At 41.7% G+C, this 17045-nt stretch overlaps 1 protein-coding gene across 7 annotated transcripts in view; it reads right to left on the bottom strand.

The window, feature by feature from the left end:
- mtss1lb (MTSS I-BAR domain containing 2b) overlaps window positions 1-17045 on the bottom strand; it is an 83836-nt gene that overhangs the window by 39322 nt on the left and 27469 nt on the right. For all 7 annotated transcript variants that reach the window (XM_021315986.2, XM_036136292.1, XM_021315984.2 and 4 more), the window contains exons 2-3: window positions 15573-15634; window positions 14459-14532 (exon numbers count right to left, since the gene is read on the bottom strand). In XM_021315986.2, the coding sequence (XP_021171661.2) occupies window positions 14459-14532; window positions 15573-15634 (136 nt within the window). The remainder of the gene's footprint in view (window positions 1-14458; window positions 14533-15572; window positions 15635-17045) is intronic.

Below are 17045 nucleotides of genomic sequence, written 5' to 3'. Positions count from 1 at the left end.
CACTTGAAATATGTACTGTTTTTTGTGTGTGCAGCAAATGTGTGGTATAGCATGAACTTTACAAAGCATGAGCAGTAATGACAACACTGGCAGACATGATGGACGGAGCAGGATACAGCAGGGCAATGGTGGAATTATTCCTGTTAGAGGCAGCAGAACGCTGAAGATCAGAGTGGATGTTTACCTCGGAACGGTTTGCATCAAAGCATCTTCATGTGTCAGAATGACCTAGTCCAAGTCCAGACCTGAATCCAATTGAGAATCCTCAGAAATAGATCCTCTCCATCCATTCTGACTGAGATGTACCGCAAAAATAAGTTTCTGCTTTAGTAGTAGGATTGTGAGATGACTCCTCTGCCCACTGTGTCATGTTTTAGGTTTTTGTTTGTTTTGCTTTAGACTTTTCTGGACTTTTCCCATCAGCCTGTCACCTCTCAGCCACTATCCAATCCCCTCAGTCAACAGTTAATTAGCCCTCATCAACTCCACCTGCTGTCAGTAATTAGTCAATTCGGCTCACCTGTGCACCTGTCTACTTATACGTGCCTCAGCCAACCCATCCCTGCCAGAACATCTCCTATCGTCTCTTCCAGTGTGATGTGTCCTGCCTCTACCACACCCTGTGTGCTCAGCCAGCTGGACTCTTCAGATAAAGTTTCCTGTGTCTGTGTGCTGCAGTTCTGCCTGTTTCTCTGTGAGTTCCAGCCGCTTGCTCTGCCCGTTCTGCAGGTTCCACGGTCCACATCACCTGTTCTGGTCTTTCACTGCCTGCATCTTCTGGTCTCCTGCTCATCCCTGCCCGCCTGCAGCATCTGCCATAACTCAAGTGTTCAAGTCTGGTTCTGCTTGTCTGCCTCAGCCGCCACTATTCATCCCTCACAATAAACCTTTTAAAGAAATGTAACTCTGTGTGTGGCTGAATATCGGGTTCACCAGCATCATTCATTAAACCCAGTCTATCAAGGCACTGTAGCTAATTGACTTCTTGTGTTTCTATGATATTCTATGACATCAATTTGGATATATTTTTGTTGTGGTGTGTTCAACTTGGTAAATGTAGCTAAAGCAGTGCTATTCAGTGGGTTTAAAAGGAAGATTTTGATCTAAAACAGCTCTCACTGCTCTGCCTGCTTAAGCAATTAGTAAAATGTACTGCATTGGAAGCCAGCAATCCAGCAGTATAACAATGCTTTTTAAATGCTGCAAAAGGCCAGGTGTTTTCTAGCCAAGCACAGAACAAGGATTGACCTTACATTATGTATTCTTGGAAGGTGATGCTTTATAGAGTCTAAAAGTAATGAATTCCAGTCAGAAAATCGACTTTGGAGGTCAGGTAGCCCTGCAAAGCTGTCATTCAGGAAATTTTATTGTTGTTTTTATGAGCTTCGATTTGTGGCGAGCCTGGTTAACAGGCTCTTCTGAACACACAGTATGAAGGCAGCTGACAATGATGCGTACGCACGTTTTGCAAACCCCTCAGGGCTACTGCTCTTTGAGATTTCCTTACAGAATGATTTGCATGTATTACCCAAACAGAAACACGAAAGCATGATTAATATACATGACTGCACCCTAATTGGAAAAGAGCTTGAAATTCACATCCCATACAACCTCCGGTCCGCAACTTACACCCAGCTGCATTTGAATAATGTCTGCAGGTAGACATAAATTCACCTTCACATATGTTTTTGTACATTTAAAAACATTTAAAGTAAAGGTGCATGACCTGTAAACTGTGTATTCTGCTGTGCAGGATGCCCCATGCATCCATGCATGGGGCATCCTGCACGTTACAGCGCAACCCATCTGCAGAATGCACCGAGTACACGAGCTATGCTGAGGTGTGGTTACTGAGTGTGGGTGTGTCAGAATGACAGAAAGAGGATTAGATTTTTAAATATGTTTATGAATGAATATTAATCCCAGCAGGAATAAGAACATTTAATCTTACACTAATGCAATACTTACAACCCTTAAAACACTTATGTCAAGAACAAAGAAAGGGAAATTTTGAATGCTATCAGCTGTTGCACTTAAATACCCTTGGTATGACATATGTTGCATTCCAGAGAAACAATATACTATAATAAATGCTTGTTATTGGTTTTATATTTAAGGATTGTTATGTCATGTAAATAACATAAAGCCATGTGTTATCACAGTGTTTAAATGATGGGGAACGATCTCTTGGAGCTGTACCATAAAACCAGAAGCTTGGCTGTGCTGAGTCACACACTGCAGTGGTCTAAATTTAGCAATATGGTTATTGTAGTTCTGGCATCGTAGAAGCTCATTATGCCTCCCTACCCGTTCTCTACCTCAGCAAAAAAATAAAGAGCTCTACATTTAAATAGGATATTCAAATAGGATATATAAATGTAGATGTAGATACATGTAGGGAGGTGTTGGTCTAGGTTGAGGTGTTGGCCTAGTGGTTAGAGCAGTGTACTTGTGCTCTGAGAAGGTTGCAAGTACCCGGTTCGATCCCCACTGCCTGCACTCTGGGGTCCCTGAGCAAGACCCATAACCCCCAATTGCTCCCCAGGCGCTGTACAGTGGAAGCCCACTGCTCCCCAAGGGGATGGGTTAAGATGCAGAAGTGAATTTCTCCATTGTGAGATCAATAAAGTTCAATCATTATTATTATTATGTAGAGCATCAAAACAGCATGTCATGACTCTAAGGTGGCACGCTTCTTTTAACAGATTGTACATTTATTAGTCAATGGTACAGATGTACCCTACAATTTTTTTTCCCTAAAGGAAAAGTTTGCAGGTCAGCTTTTGACATCAATTATGGTACCAGTGTTGTTAGGATAAAAACGCATGCATATGTTTTGACATTGGAAATAGAACCCTCTAAAAGGACACAAGTTGGCTTCCATCTGTGCTAGTCGGCAGGCAACAGGAGTCCTGCAGGGTAAAAAAGGTGATGGCAAAGGGTAAGCACGCATAAAAATGAATGGATTAGGAAGATGCAGGACTCTGTGCACTCCTGCCACCCGCTGAGTACTGTTTATCGAATAACCGAGAACTGAGAATCCCATTTTTTTTGGTTTTTGTTTATTGTTTTCTGCAAGGGGAAATCTTTCCGTTACACACTGGTCAGAGTGATGAGCATAATCAATTTGAAACCAATGACAATTATGGGTTCAAACAAAGGCTGAGAGATTTTACCAATGGTTTAAAATGTAAGTGCCATGACACTATTTTTCATTAATGCCTTCTTTATAGGTCTGATTTTAATGTTTTGTGTCCCTTCCTAGATCTATTGCTACATGGTATAGTGTTGCCCTAAGCTCATTGAAGGAACCTTCCTGCAGGCATCATTGAGGAGGAGCAACCCTCTCAGCCTAAGCAGACATCATTTACAAAGACTGTAGAAACACACACAAGGTCACCCTGTAAGTATCTCAAAGATAACCCAGTGAGCAGCAGGTTGTATTATGTGTTTCAGAGGCGACATTCCAAGTTGTTTTTAATAGAATAAATCCTGCTGTATGATTATTTTTTTCCCTCCATTACCTGAAGCAGCACTGCCTTCGACGATGAATGCAAAGTCAGGGGACAAAACTGCGCAAGTGTACAGCTGAGCCAGCAGCAGCCACATTGGTTCTCACGCCTGGCTGATGGCTGTTAATGCTGCGGATTAACACCAGGCTCTAACTCGCTTCCAACACACACACACACACACACACACACACACACACACACACGCGAGCACTGAAGTAGGTTTGCTTCAGCATTTTACATGAATATGAAATTTCCTTATACTTTCATGACAAACACAAGCATGAAAGAAAATGATGCAACTGAAGACACTTCACCACACAGCTCGCACACATGCAAACACTCTTTCCCACATGCATGGTACTCCTCAAGCCAGCCTCTTGTCCGATTAAACAGGATTGGCCCCAGAGCAGCTACATTCACTCAACTCAACTTCCCATGCTCACTGAAAGGGTACACTGTGTGTGTGTGTGTGTGTGTGTGTGTGTGTGTGTGTGTGTGTGTGTGTGTGTGTGTGTGTGTGTGTGTGTGTGTGTGTGTGTGTGTGTGAGTGTGTGTCCAACAGAGCACGGCTTGTGTTGTTGACCTCAGGGACAATGCTGCCCTGTGACATGAGGAAATGTCCACGCAGAGCTGCCAGAGACAGAGTTGGGGATGGAGGCACAGAAGAGGCTAGAGGACGGAACATGAGACGGGATTGGATGGGAAAAAAAAAAAAAAATCATTGGGAAATAGGAGACCCAGAGCATGTAGGGGAAGGAGAGGGGGAAAGAGGAGAGCGGCACTTGTGCAGAGCAGTGATAGAAATGGGATAGAGGCAGAGAAAGGGAGGGAAATAGACGCAGAGTGTTGCTGGGGCTTAATTAGAGACAATGATGTTGTTTGGTAAATCCCTCCACAACAAGAGACCTATCAGCAATGGCCTACTTACAGAGGAAAAGAGGTGAGAAAGAAAAAAAAACGATGAGAGAATGAAAGAACATATGTAAGAAAGAGTAATTCAGATGCTTTTTATCTCTATATTTTATATTCTTTTGCAAGATTTGTTCTATAGGAAAACGTAATGTTGATATTAAGGCATTTATTTTTAATGACATTTCAAACTGATAAAGTATTAATACATTTCGGGGGAGAGCTAATAATAAAACAAATCTCTTCTGGTCTGTTTGTTTTGTCCGGGAGAAGAGCATACTTTTTTCTTTTTAATTTTAAATTTGGTACGGTTTGCTTTTACATTGTACTTTTTGCAAGTGAACTATGGCTTGTAAGGAAGACATACATGTCATGATCATTGCTCCAATTAGACAGAAATGACTCAAGACGAGAGAGCAGACCACAGACACCGGTAGCTGTCAACTGGCACCGGACCATTTTTGATGGATTCTGATGATGTTGTGAAACAATCCTGCAAAATATATGTCCGCTAGAAATGGCAGCGCTGAGCAGGGCGCCATAAGTTGAAATGCACTAAATATGTAAAAAGAAAGCACAATTAATCGAAACATTTTTGGCACACAGCATAGCAATATCACCAAAATAAACGGTCAAATTTGAAAAATACACAAATTGGATTGGGTACTTATGGTAAGGAACAGTAATACCCAATAACTGGGTATTTCTGAGGGTGGCGAGAGGAACTCTTAGAGACGGACTTTAAACAAAAGATAACTGCAGATGGTACTTTCATATAAACTTTAAAAAGCAATGAGGTTATACCTTCATAGACTGATTGACCAGCAATATTGAAGGAATCAAAGCACATTTCATTGTGGTTGTATTATATAACTCCATATGGGGTTAAAATAATGTCAGCAGATGACTAATCCTCACTGTAACCAAGTTATTTGGGCTAAAGTACAGAGACCTGCTTCAGGCAGTCGTGTTGCGTGATCAGCTGGATAAGATCAAAATCGGCGGTTGACCGTGAAAGGCAATCTGTGAAAGGCAATTAAGCCTTCTTCCTCAGATTTCTCCTCTCGTCTTGGCAACAACATGGCTATTTTTTCTCTGCCACCACTTCCGTCCCTTTTTCTCACACACTCACATGCTCTCTTTCTCTCCGCACTGTTGCCAGGCAACCGTGCTGGTTAATGTGATTCAGCTGGTCTGCGATTGGCTGAAGGTGTGGTGGATCCTTGCCGGAGTCAGAGAGAGAAAATTAGCATATACGTGAATCACACGGCGGAGTTCCAAATATCAAAAGACTTCACTGTCACTCTGTGTGAAGTAGCAGGTGGTGCTTCAGGGGGTTACCATGCTGGGTTCTGAATAAGGCAATCGTCTTCTACTGTCTGTGTGTTGTCTGTAGATTTATATTTGTGGCCTCACATCAAGACGTCAACATTTTTCTTTCCACATGGGTCAATCAATGCTGCTTTCAATGTCTGCCTGAGATAAAACATGCAGAAACCTAGAAGTATAGCCTGAACAAAGAACATGTTTATTACAGTGTCTTTCAAAAGTATTCACACCTCTTGAACTTTTTCACACTTTGTCCTGTTACAACCTTGAACTGATCAACAAATCCCATTAAAATTTTGTGAAGGGGAAAGAAAACAATAAAAGAGTCGTTGAATATAAAAATCGGAAAATTTGCCTCTTTTTTACTCTAATACTTCTAGATAAAACTCTAGACCTACCAAGACATGGACATCCAGCAACCCTGACAGGCAAGGCAAGGAGAGCCTTGACCAAAGAGGGAACCTTTAGTAACTCTGGAGGAGCTGCAGAAGTCCACAGCTCAGGTGTGAGTGTAATGCGCTGACAAGAACCCAAAAATTCAGTCTGACCTGGCTTTGTGTTTTAGAAGGGTTATTTATAAAGTAAAGAAAGCCCTGGTGCTGGTACTATGCTGTCAGCCCAGACAACTCTGGGCAGATGCTCATTAACAGCTCAAGGCAGACGCTCTCTGGCAGTAGGATCGTAGTAGCTGCTGGTTGGGTAGCTGACAGATTATCAAGGGCTTGGAAAGGTTCTTGGCTGAGAGACAGTCCAGGTCAGAAACAGAAAGCAGCGACAAGGTAAGACGAGGAAATCCAGAGAAACGAGAACTTGGTCACGAACACAGCAAGAAAACAAGAAACGCTGGACATCTACTCAAAGGAATGCTTTCAATAATCTGGCAGATAGAGGCTGTTTGAACCCAGTATATAAATACAAGTGAACAGGTGGGAGCATGCACCTGTGGCAGGATTACAGGTGCGTGGAGTGAACTTATTAACACGGAGCAGAGGAGTAACAGCCAGCCGGCCAGAACCATATGAGATCCTGTGAAATTTGATGCATATCTGACATCTATGGAAGTCCCATGTGTAGTCTGCCACAAGCCACATATGGATCTGCAAACATATGTTTGCAGGGATCTGCAAACATATGTGTGTGTGTGTGTGGGGGGGGGGGGGGGGGGGTGATTCACAATTCAAATTATTAAAAATCTAAAAACATATCTTTACATCTCATTTGTAAGTTATGAAATAGTCCTTCACTATTGATTATCATAGTCAGCATTTCTTGATACACTATTGTGGCAGTTTGAGAATCTACATTACTAAAATGTCAACCTATTCCTACTGATTTTCTTCTAAATGTGCTGTTACAGCAGTTTCCCACATCAGTAAGCTATTTATCCATCAATAAACAGTTTCCAAATTAAAGTTTTACCTATGTAAAGAGACCGTAAACTCCTGTGACCATGGCTGGGGTTGCTGGCAAACTCTGTGTCACACCACTGGTATTATTAGTGGTTGCGTTTCTCCAAATCAAGACCACCTTTCTCATAAACTTCACTGCTTCCTGCCCTCGGCTCCCTTCCCATCTGCCTCAATCAAGATTATAAAAATGCTAGAAATGACTTTTCCAGCCTGTTTTTTTTTCTCCCTCCTGCAGCCTAGATAAACCTTAGTTTGTTTCTGCTCGTGTCTTGCTTTGTAGAAACCAGTCACCGCGGTAATTTTCATCAGCAGCTGGACATCACTTTCAATCATAGTCCACGAAGAATGGGAGAGGTTTGTCTCTGTGTATGAGCGCATACAGACGCCAGCCTGTGCGCACTAATAAGATTTATGATGTTCATAATGGAAGCTTGTATCTGGATGCAGGCAGACAGCCGGGCCATAAAACCACCAGGCATTCTGTAGCATCAGATCATCATCATCTCTATCAGCTCTGTTTCCCGCACAAACTAGCATACAAATACACAAACGTGCAAGCACACACACACTGGTGCTTCATTGCTCTGTGCATTGCTAAAAGTGCACCATGGGAGTCCTTGGCCAGGCCCAAGTCTGCCACTGCTGAACAAGTGTATGATGAACAAACTCAAAGACCCATGGATAATACCAGGAATCTCTCTGTCTGTCTTCTGTCCATCCATCTACATCTAAATGCTGTTTCTTTTTTTTTTTTTTTTGACCAATTACATTAGGTGATAAGCTAACCGTTACCTTCAAGTGTCTTTTTGAAAGCGAAAGATTAGCACCACAGTGATCCCAGGCATCTTTCCAAATCCACAAGAAGTGTCAAATTTCACGTTTTGTAACCAGAATTGTAAATCTAATAGAAAATCTTTGGGGTTTACCTGAAGTTTGTGTTGGAGAGATGTCTTCAGAATGTGATAAATTTGGAAAACATTTCGCCTGGTAGAGTTTGTAAATATTAGAATTTAAGAGGCTTACATTCTCCTGTCAAAGGAAACGGAAATCTGGAAGTGCTTAAAATATGCAACCGGACTGCTTTTGTTGTCATTTTCTTCTAAAAGATTTGTTCTTAAGTTGAACTGAAGAACAAATATGAATGATTTATCAACATTTTAACTGGGGTGTTTGGAAACCTGCTGTATGACTGAAGACCGAAGAGGAAAAGGGTGGTGACAGAATCTCCTAGATAGAATCAGTGAAAGAATGCAAGAAAATGTTCCAGTGAAGGTATGAAAATATCATATCTGATTTTCTGTCATATAAAAGGCTGGTATCATCTGCTCCTTGTGGCGTTAAACTTAGCAGCAAAATTAAAAATGCTTGGCAGTTCTGGTTTAATTGTTTCACTGTTGTGTTTTGCTCCGCCGTCAAACAGAGAGGACAAATGTGGATAGTTCATCTGACAGTGGCCTCCGTTTCACCCCACAGCAGGGAATTTACAAACACTTGCACACTTCCTCCCACTGGATTTCACCAACTTGTTAAATCCCGCTCGAACCTACACACACCATCACAAACACAGAGCAAACGGCAGCTCCTATCCTCCAGGCTCTCTTCATTTGAAGACTGACATATACGCAGAAGCTAAACACTGACAACTCTTGCACAAAAATGAAAATGCAGAAGCCTACATGCTACAGTTTGTGACATTTTTCCTTCCGGCTAATTAAAACACACCCGGGGCTTTCTGCCCTGTGTTCCTCATCCTAGTGTTTGTTTTTTCTTCTTCTCTGTGCGCTCATCTTATTATTGATAATTAAACAAGCACTTCTCTGGGAAAGTTTTCTAACCATTTCCGTTCATGCTTGTTTATTTAGCCCTTCTCACACTGTCTAGTTATATAGGATTAATTATGTGACTCTGTTTCTCATTCTGTGTGTACATTGTAGCCCAAAATGAGTCGTATCATGAACAGATTTATGTTTAAAGCAATCAGTTAATTTCACCTGTGATGACTAGAATCACTTAGTTCAACTACAGGAATGTCTTGATGACATCAAAACCTGGATGACTTTACATTTTTTGCTTTTAATTTCTAAAAAGACAGAAGTTGTCATCTTTGGACCAGAGTTGTGAAAAAAACTTCTTAATCAAACACATAATCTGGATGGCGTCAGCCTTCAGCTGATCCAAAATGCTGCAGCAAGAGTTCTGATGAAAATCAACAACATTTAAAATTCTCCTTCTCACATAAAGCCCTTAATAATCAAGCTCCATCATATATCAGAGCTCTGATTACCCCGTATGTTCCTAACAGAGCACTTCGCTCTCAGACTGCAGGTCTGCTGGTGGTTCCTAGAGTCTCTGAAAGTAGAATGGGAGGCAGATCCTTTAGCTATCAGGCTCCCCTCCTGTGGAACCAACTCCCAGTTTTGGTCCGTGAGGCAGACACCCCGTCTACTTTTAAGACAAATCTTAAAACTTTCCTTTTTGACAAAGCTTATAGTTAGAGTGGCTCATGTTACCCTGAGCTACCTCTGTAGTTATGCTGCTATAGGCTTAGGCTGCTAGAGGATATCAGGGCCTGTTTTCTCACTCTGCTGAGTTCTACTGTTCTCCAGTTTGCATTGTTTGTTGCCATTTCAACTTTTAACTTTTTGTCCTCTCTGTCTTTTTTTCTTCATAGTAGGTAAATCTGTGCTCAGCATTTTCTTTACCTCTGACGACATCCTGGGGGACAGATCATCCCCTATTACCATCTAACATAGAAAGGATTCCTGGATCAATGTGTGCTGCTGTTCTTTCTATGTCTCTGCTCTGTCTTCTCTAACCCCCAGTAGGTCGAGGCAGATGACCGTTCATACTGTGCCTGATTCCGCTGGAGGTTTTCCTTCCTGATTAAGAGGAGTTTTCCTCTCCACTGTCACTTCATGCTTGCTCAGTATGAGGGATTGCTGTAAAGCCAATGCAGATGACTGTCTACTGTGGCTCTACGCTGTTTGATGAGGAGTCAATGCTGCATGTCAAGACTTGATGCAATCTGCTGGGTTTCTTTAGATAGGAACCTTTTTGACCAATCTGTATGATTTGATTAAATTCTCTTTGTAAAAGGATTTGAGATAACGTGTTGTGAATTGCCGCTATGTAAATAACATTGAATTGAATTGAGTTGAATTGAATTAATTTGAATTGACTGCGATAGACTGGTGACCTGTCCAGGGTGTACCCCGCCTCTCGCCCATTGACAGCTGGAGATAGGCCCAGCACCCCTCACAACCCCACAGGGGATAGACACGTTAGAAAATGGATGGATGGATGGAGTTCATCATCAAATTGCAAGTGAAAACCATGAAGAAGCTCTTCAGCTTTTTTAAAGGTACTATGACATCACTGTATAAACCATTTTATTTAAATAGTTGATATTGCAGCATATGTAACTTCTCTAAAGAATTATTGGCTACAATCATATTTGGAAAACCAGTCCACCCCCCCCCCCTTTCTCAGCGCAACACTTCGTCACAAAACCATTATGGTTTTATGGCTGGTTGAAGTGTTTGTGCCGCAGCTTTGTCGGACAGTTTAAAACTGCTGCCCAACAAAGTGGGGCCGAAATGCAAGGCACATTGACCGCAGTGCGGCGGGGGAGCTCTGCGACACAAGAATATGCAGCTGGGATCCAGTTCTTCACTGCGGTACCACAGCTGAGAACTCGCTTCCAGCCTAGCTGAAATACTGTGACAGTGATAGTCGCAGTGGTCGTCAGTCAGCCAGATTTTTCAGTTGCATTCAGTTGCAACCTTCATGCATGCTAGACCACTCTTGAACATATAAGCTCCCCTTTTTAGTAACAACTGTGAAGTTAGTTTGAGGTTGAATCTGGGATATTTGCGCTCCGTGGCTTCTGCGGAGACTGCCTCCTGTTCAAGCTGATACAGGGAGGCTGCCATCTGCTCTCTGCTCTGCCTTCCACCTCTCAAGTCAGACGGTGCAGCAGCTGGGGGAGAAAGGGAAGGGGAAGTCTGTTTGCTTGATAGTGCACTCTGATTGGAGAATATGAATTACGTAGAAAGACAACCTACTTAGAAAGACAACCTGTTGTCTGATCTGACTGAGCAGGTGCTTTGGTATTTAATTTAGACATTAACACGGCCTAATCAGTGCACAACAGACCATGTTATACCCCCAAAACCTCAGAAAAATAAAGTGTTGTCATGGCCCCTTTAGGGAGGGGTTGATTAATGCAATGGCAGTAAAAAGTTTTCCATCGAATGGTGACTAATGCACATTGTGTTGTTGCTTTCTGTTCTTGCATGGACAACAATTAAAACACTGAGTGGGAGGAGGCTGCTTTGATGAATGCTGCACCTACAGGTTTAAAAAAGCTTTCACAATAAAAACAGGGTAATAAAAGCTTGTAGAATGTATTTGCAAGGCTTTTTAGATTCAAATGTTTTGGTGCTCCCAAAACCGTTTCTCGATTTAAAATATACACAGACAAAAATATCCCACTCTCCCACAATCCTTGGGGGAAAAAAACATTCATTGTTTGATACAGTGACTTGATTAAATATTTGTATCCATCAAACCATTTTCATCTATTCCATTCCCTATTTTGTCACATTGTAACAAAGCTTAGTTTTTTTTTTTTTTTTTTACTTTATTTGGTGTGGCAAATATCACCATTAACAGAAACATTCTGCATGTCTAGCATAGTGCACAGTTACCCCCCCTAGTCTAGATGTGTAAAGCCATTAAAGGCATTAGAGGTATACACCAAAACACAGGAATTACAGCAAAAGATGAATCTACCAAGTTTTGACTCGACTGACTGATTGCTGGGTGCAAATGCACCATAGTTTTTAGAATTGTATTTGTTAAGAATGTAAACCTATGTGTAATTTTCCTTCCACTTCACAGCTACAACCTTTTGTTAATCTATTGACGATGCCCACACCAACTCTTAAATGGATGGAGGTTTGTGGTCATAATGTCACAAATCTAAAACAAATCAAGGGGCATTTGGCAAGGCGATGTAGCTATACGGCCTTTTAGGATGGAGTCCCTACTTACACACCTAACAACTGCCACTGTTGCAACAAAGACACCAAGCTTTTTTTTTTTTTTTTTTTTTTTTTTTTTACCAATGTATGGCTACTACAGCTTGAGATATGACTTCTAATTTATAACAATCCACATCAATCCCATTGGTGGCTATGCTAATGACACTGAATCTAAAAACCATTGCTTGTGCCACAATTCAATCAGCAACATCATTTCTGAACACCGAGCTGTTCCTTTCATATGTAATTTATTCGACAACCAAAAGGAACTGTTTCCAATCTGGTCATACAAATGAGACTGTCGGTACAAGAGCAGAACGGTGGATCGTCAGTACACTTTGGGTTTGATTAAGACCCGCTGTAATAAGCAGCACATTCATCCAGCAGGAAGACAGCGCATCATTATTAATACTGTCTTCTGCTTCCTTCCATTTAGCAGAGCCATCAGAAAGCACCACGCAGTGAAAAAGGGCATTTGACAGATGCAGCCTAACTCGTGGAATGACTCATCAGCACAGAAAGTACAACGAGCCTCTGGTGAGCAGCCTGCGTCAATATAACGGCATCATTTGCATTATAGTTTTGTGCATTTTCAGCAACGGAAGCCCATTTGGTATGAGCTGACAAAGCTTAGCAACTTCCTGTCTGGCCTGTAAAAACAGCATGAGCCTCTTCCTGCATCCTTAGTTGTAGGAGCCCACCTGGTGTGGCACACACACGTACACACACAAGAAAGAGAGAGCGAGAGAGAGAGAGAGACACACACACACACACAGAGACACACACCTCATCATAGCAAACACTGCATCACATCTGCACCCAATAAGTAACAACAGCAGGAGGATTTCCTTGTGTTACACCCTGATTGGTCAACCCTTACAATTAGCGCAACGTTCATTTAAAACTGATGGCAGACTTTTAGCGTTCTGATGGAATACTGAACACGTCAACAACATCCAACCTAAACCTGTTTAAAATGCCCAAGGGCAGAATCCCTTCAGTAAAGTTCATCTAGGGTTAGGCCTAAGGTACTATTATATTTACCATTTTCAAACGAGGTTGCCAAAAGCCATTTTGGACAATGTCATGCTGGTAAAGTCTTAAGGGTGGCTTCTTGTTTTAAACTGACTATCCATCGGTGCTCAGAGTGACTCCCATAAAGACAGGGATCATCATGTTTGGTGGGGAAGAACTGGACTGGCCTGCATAGAATCATCAACCCATTCATTTGCTTTGTTCTCATCTTGACTGTAAACAAAACAAAAGAGATGATTGTATATATGTGATGGAAAACACTGTTGCCATCATGTGGGGAAAGGTGGAGGTGATAGAGTTAAGATACCTTAAGGTCTCCCTGATGAAACAGTGTAGTCGTCAACAAAAAAGGACAGAGACGCCAGTACCTTTTGACCACCCTGCCCTGGGGTCTGCTCACAGTGGGACATGAAGGACACAGCTCCAGACGGAGGCCTCCTGATCAGGCGCCTGAACTACATCTGACTCCTTTCAATGTGGGGAAAGCAAAGTCTCTACTCCTTTCTCGAGGCTATGTCCAGCTAACTTAAGGAGGGACCTGATTTCAGTAACTTCTACCTGAGATCTTGTTCTTTTGCTCATGATCTACCAGTCCTGCTGCTTAGTGATGATCATAAAATATTGATGGGTACGATAGGTAAACCAAGAGCTTCACTTTTTGGCTAAGCTCTTTCTATGCATCGACGCACTGAAGCTGAGCCCAGGTTGCTGCAGAAGAGCTACCAATCTGTCTATCCTTTTTCCGCTTCAGCCTTCCATCATTTGTGAACAAGACACCGAGATGCCATCAAAATTCCACTCCAGACACAGGCTGTGTATTTGCAAGTGTTTTAATTAGAAAAAGCAAGCTTCCATAAGGACTTTCAGCTAATGACCGACCGGCTCTGTTCAAAGACCTTGATTTTTATCACTATTCAGTTTCTGTACCCAGTGCTGCATCGCTCTTTTTTACTTTGTGTCTACATGCACCTCTACAGCAGACTGCTGGAAACACTTCCATCAGTTTAGCAGACTGGTTGATTATGTCATATTCGCCTGACAATATATTAGTTGATACAGCGAGGTTGAGCACGCTTCCAAGATCAACAGTATTAAAGCAGAGGGGGAAAAAAAATTGACAAGAACCAATGCTTGAGATTTTCTTTTTTTTTTTTTTTTGTTTCAAAGTTTCTATTGGTTCCTTATTTGACACACAGACATGCACTTGCTGTCATCCTACCTCTGGTGTTGGTAGCCATGTCTGCTACTTTCTGAAAGGCATCCAGAAAGGCCACAGCAGCCAGAACAGTGGTTCTACAAGGATAAAAACAGAGTTCTCAATACATGACGTAAGATGAAATAATAAACACCTTATTGTTTTAAATGGAAATATCAAATATGAATAAAATTGTGGTGATAAGGTTCACTAGTTTACCCTATTCATGCTCCTTCAACTCTTGTTCATTTTGCCCATATTCCATCCAAACACTTTGTTGTATTTGCTGGGATTTTATGTAAACAACACAAGGTAATTCACAAAAGTGATGATGGAAGGGAGGGGAAATCATGCTTTTCATTTATTTATTTTTTACCAGCAGAAATCTAAAAACACATGGCATGCATTTGTATTTGTATTTTAAAACCACACTGCAGAAAAAGACACAACTCATTAGTAATAAACTGTAGAAGCTGTTCACATCTTTGTGAAATACTTCAACTCAGTCAGATTAGGTGGAGGAGGGCATCTGTGAATATTCATTTTCCAGACTTTTAACAAAGTCTCAGCTGGATTCAAGTCTAAACTTTGATGGGAGCATTTTAACAACAAGTTTTAGCTCTGTCCATCTTTCCACCAACTTTAACCAAGTATCCTTTTCCTTCTGAAGAAAATAATCCCCACAGCAGCGGCAGCATCATGCTTTGGATATGCAATTTGGCAGGGTGATCATTAGAGCTAGCTTTATGCCCAACAAGGGGTTTTCCGTGTTGGCCTGAAAGTTCAAATCTGACCACACAAAGAATTACCCACACTTCCAGAGGATTTTATTCAACAATACATTCTGTCTTACCATTTCTCCCCACAAAGACCAGATTTATTTGGGAGCACAACTAATAACTCAGTTTTATCTATTTTAACTTGAAAATACAATTTTAAAACAAGTAATTATTTTCTTTTCACTTCACAATCATGCTCTAGTGACGTTCAACACAATTCCAATAAACAAAAACAACATTGACGTTTGTGGCTGTAATGTCACAAAGTGTGAAGAAGTTTAAGTTATATAACTGCTTTTACAAGGCACTGTGTATTTATTATCATATTTATTTTCTTTTTTTATTTCTTCAGAGCTTACCGGAGCTGGGAATGCAGCTTGGTGGCCTTGGCGCTGAAATCCTCCCACACAGGATAGGAGCACTGGCAACACAAACACATTCAGATGTGTTATTACTGACAAATATTTCTTAGAAATTCTTTTCAGGTAAATGTCTTTTCTATATAGCTTAGAAACAGAGAGAGACAGTGTAATAAAAAAAAATAAACTTTCTGCTACAATGAAGGTTTCTTTTGAACTTTTTAAGCAGGAATATTAGGTGAAAGTTTTGCAATTTTCTCAAAGATTGGATTTAGTCTGAATCACGCATCCACCAAGTAGGTACCATTGGCACCAAAACAGCAGAAACAAATAAACAATGCTCCTAAAACAAGGAACTCTAATAACATTATAGCATTCATAGAACGATTAGGACCTTGGACCAATAATTCCTGATACATTCCTAAATTATTCCTTCTTCCTCCTTCCTTCTACCTGACAACTCTTAAATGATCAAACACATTAATTTGTGGTCCTTTTCAGGCAGTAACAGTTAATATACACTGTGTGCTCCTCACACCCTGTTCTGTAGCCTCCTGCTCTGGTTCTCGGCCTTGTTTTCATCCTCATTTACTCAATCCCCAGACTGTAGATCCTCAGAAGCATTAACACACACACACACACACACACACACACACACACACACACACACACACACACACACACACACACACAAGCATATGTTATATCCCCCTCCGTTGGTACACTGTACCCCCACCTCCGGCTTTCACCCTTCATTCACCTCGTCCTTTATCTCCCCAAACCCCTCCGCTCCTCCGGGTGCAGCCATCTAATCCATCTACTCCACACAACATGCGTGTGCTCTCTCGCATGCCCATAAAAACATGCACGCACACACAAAGCGGTCGACAGCCACTGGCATGGAGCAGCATCAAAGGCGCACGATGAGAACATTCCCGGATCGTTAACACAATTTGGAGCCAAAGGTGTGTCTCTAATGGACGCTACAGACCCCCCTCACCCCACTCTCCCAGCACTTCTTTAAGCTTGATGTCTGCTTTATCACACACACACACACACACACACACCCCGGTTCCCTGAACATATTACATTATACTCGCCCCAGATTAACCTGCAACCTTGTTAAGTGCCTACAAATTGTGCGCATGGAGGCTTGGTGTCTATATTCAGTGTTAGCTGGAAACGTCTTTAGAGGAAATGGAGAATCTACAAACAGAGAAAATGCAGAACACTGGATTGATCGAAAATATAGAGGCAGTTTGGAGACAGTAGGAAGGAAAGGTGCTTGTATGTTGGGGGTGGGTTATCCGGTCTGGATGTCAAACCCTTACAGACAGTAGCGGCTGTACACTCTTTGATCTGGTGTGTTTGATGTGGCTTAATTTGGTCTGAAATCAGAGTGTTATGACCACGTGGTACAGTACTAAAAGCCAACACCCCCCCCCCCCCCACACACACACACACACACACACT

This window comes from Fundulus heteroclitus, chromosome 4, assembly GCF_011125445.2.
Source record: "Fundulus heteroclitus isolate FHET01 chromosome 4, MU-UCD_Fhet_4.1, whole genome shotgun sequence".
Classification (NCBI taxonomy): domain Eukaryota; kingdom Metazoa; phylum Chordata; class Actinopteri; order Cyprinodontiformes; family Fundulidae; genus Fundulus; species Fundulus heteroclitus.
This window is presented reverse-complemented; position numbering and strand designations above follow the sequence as displayed.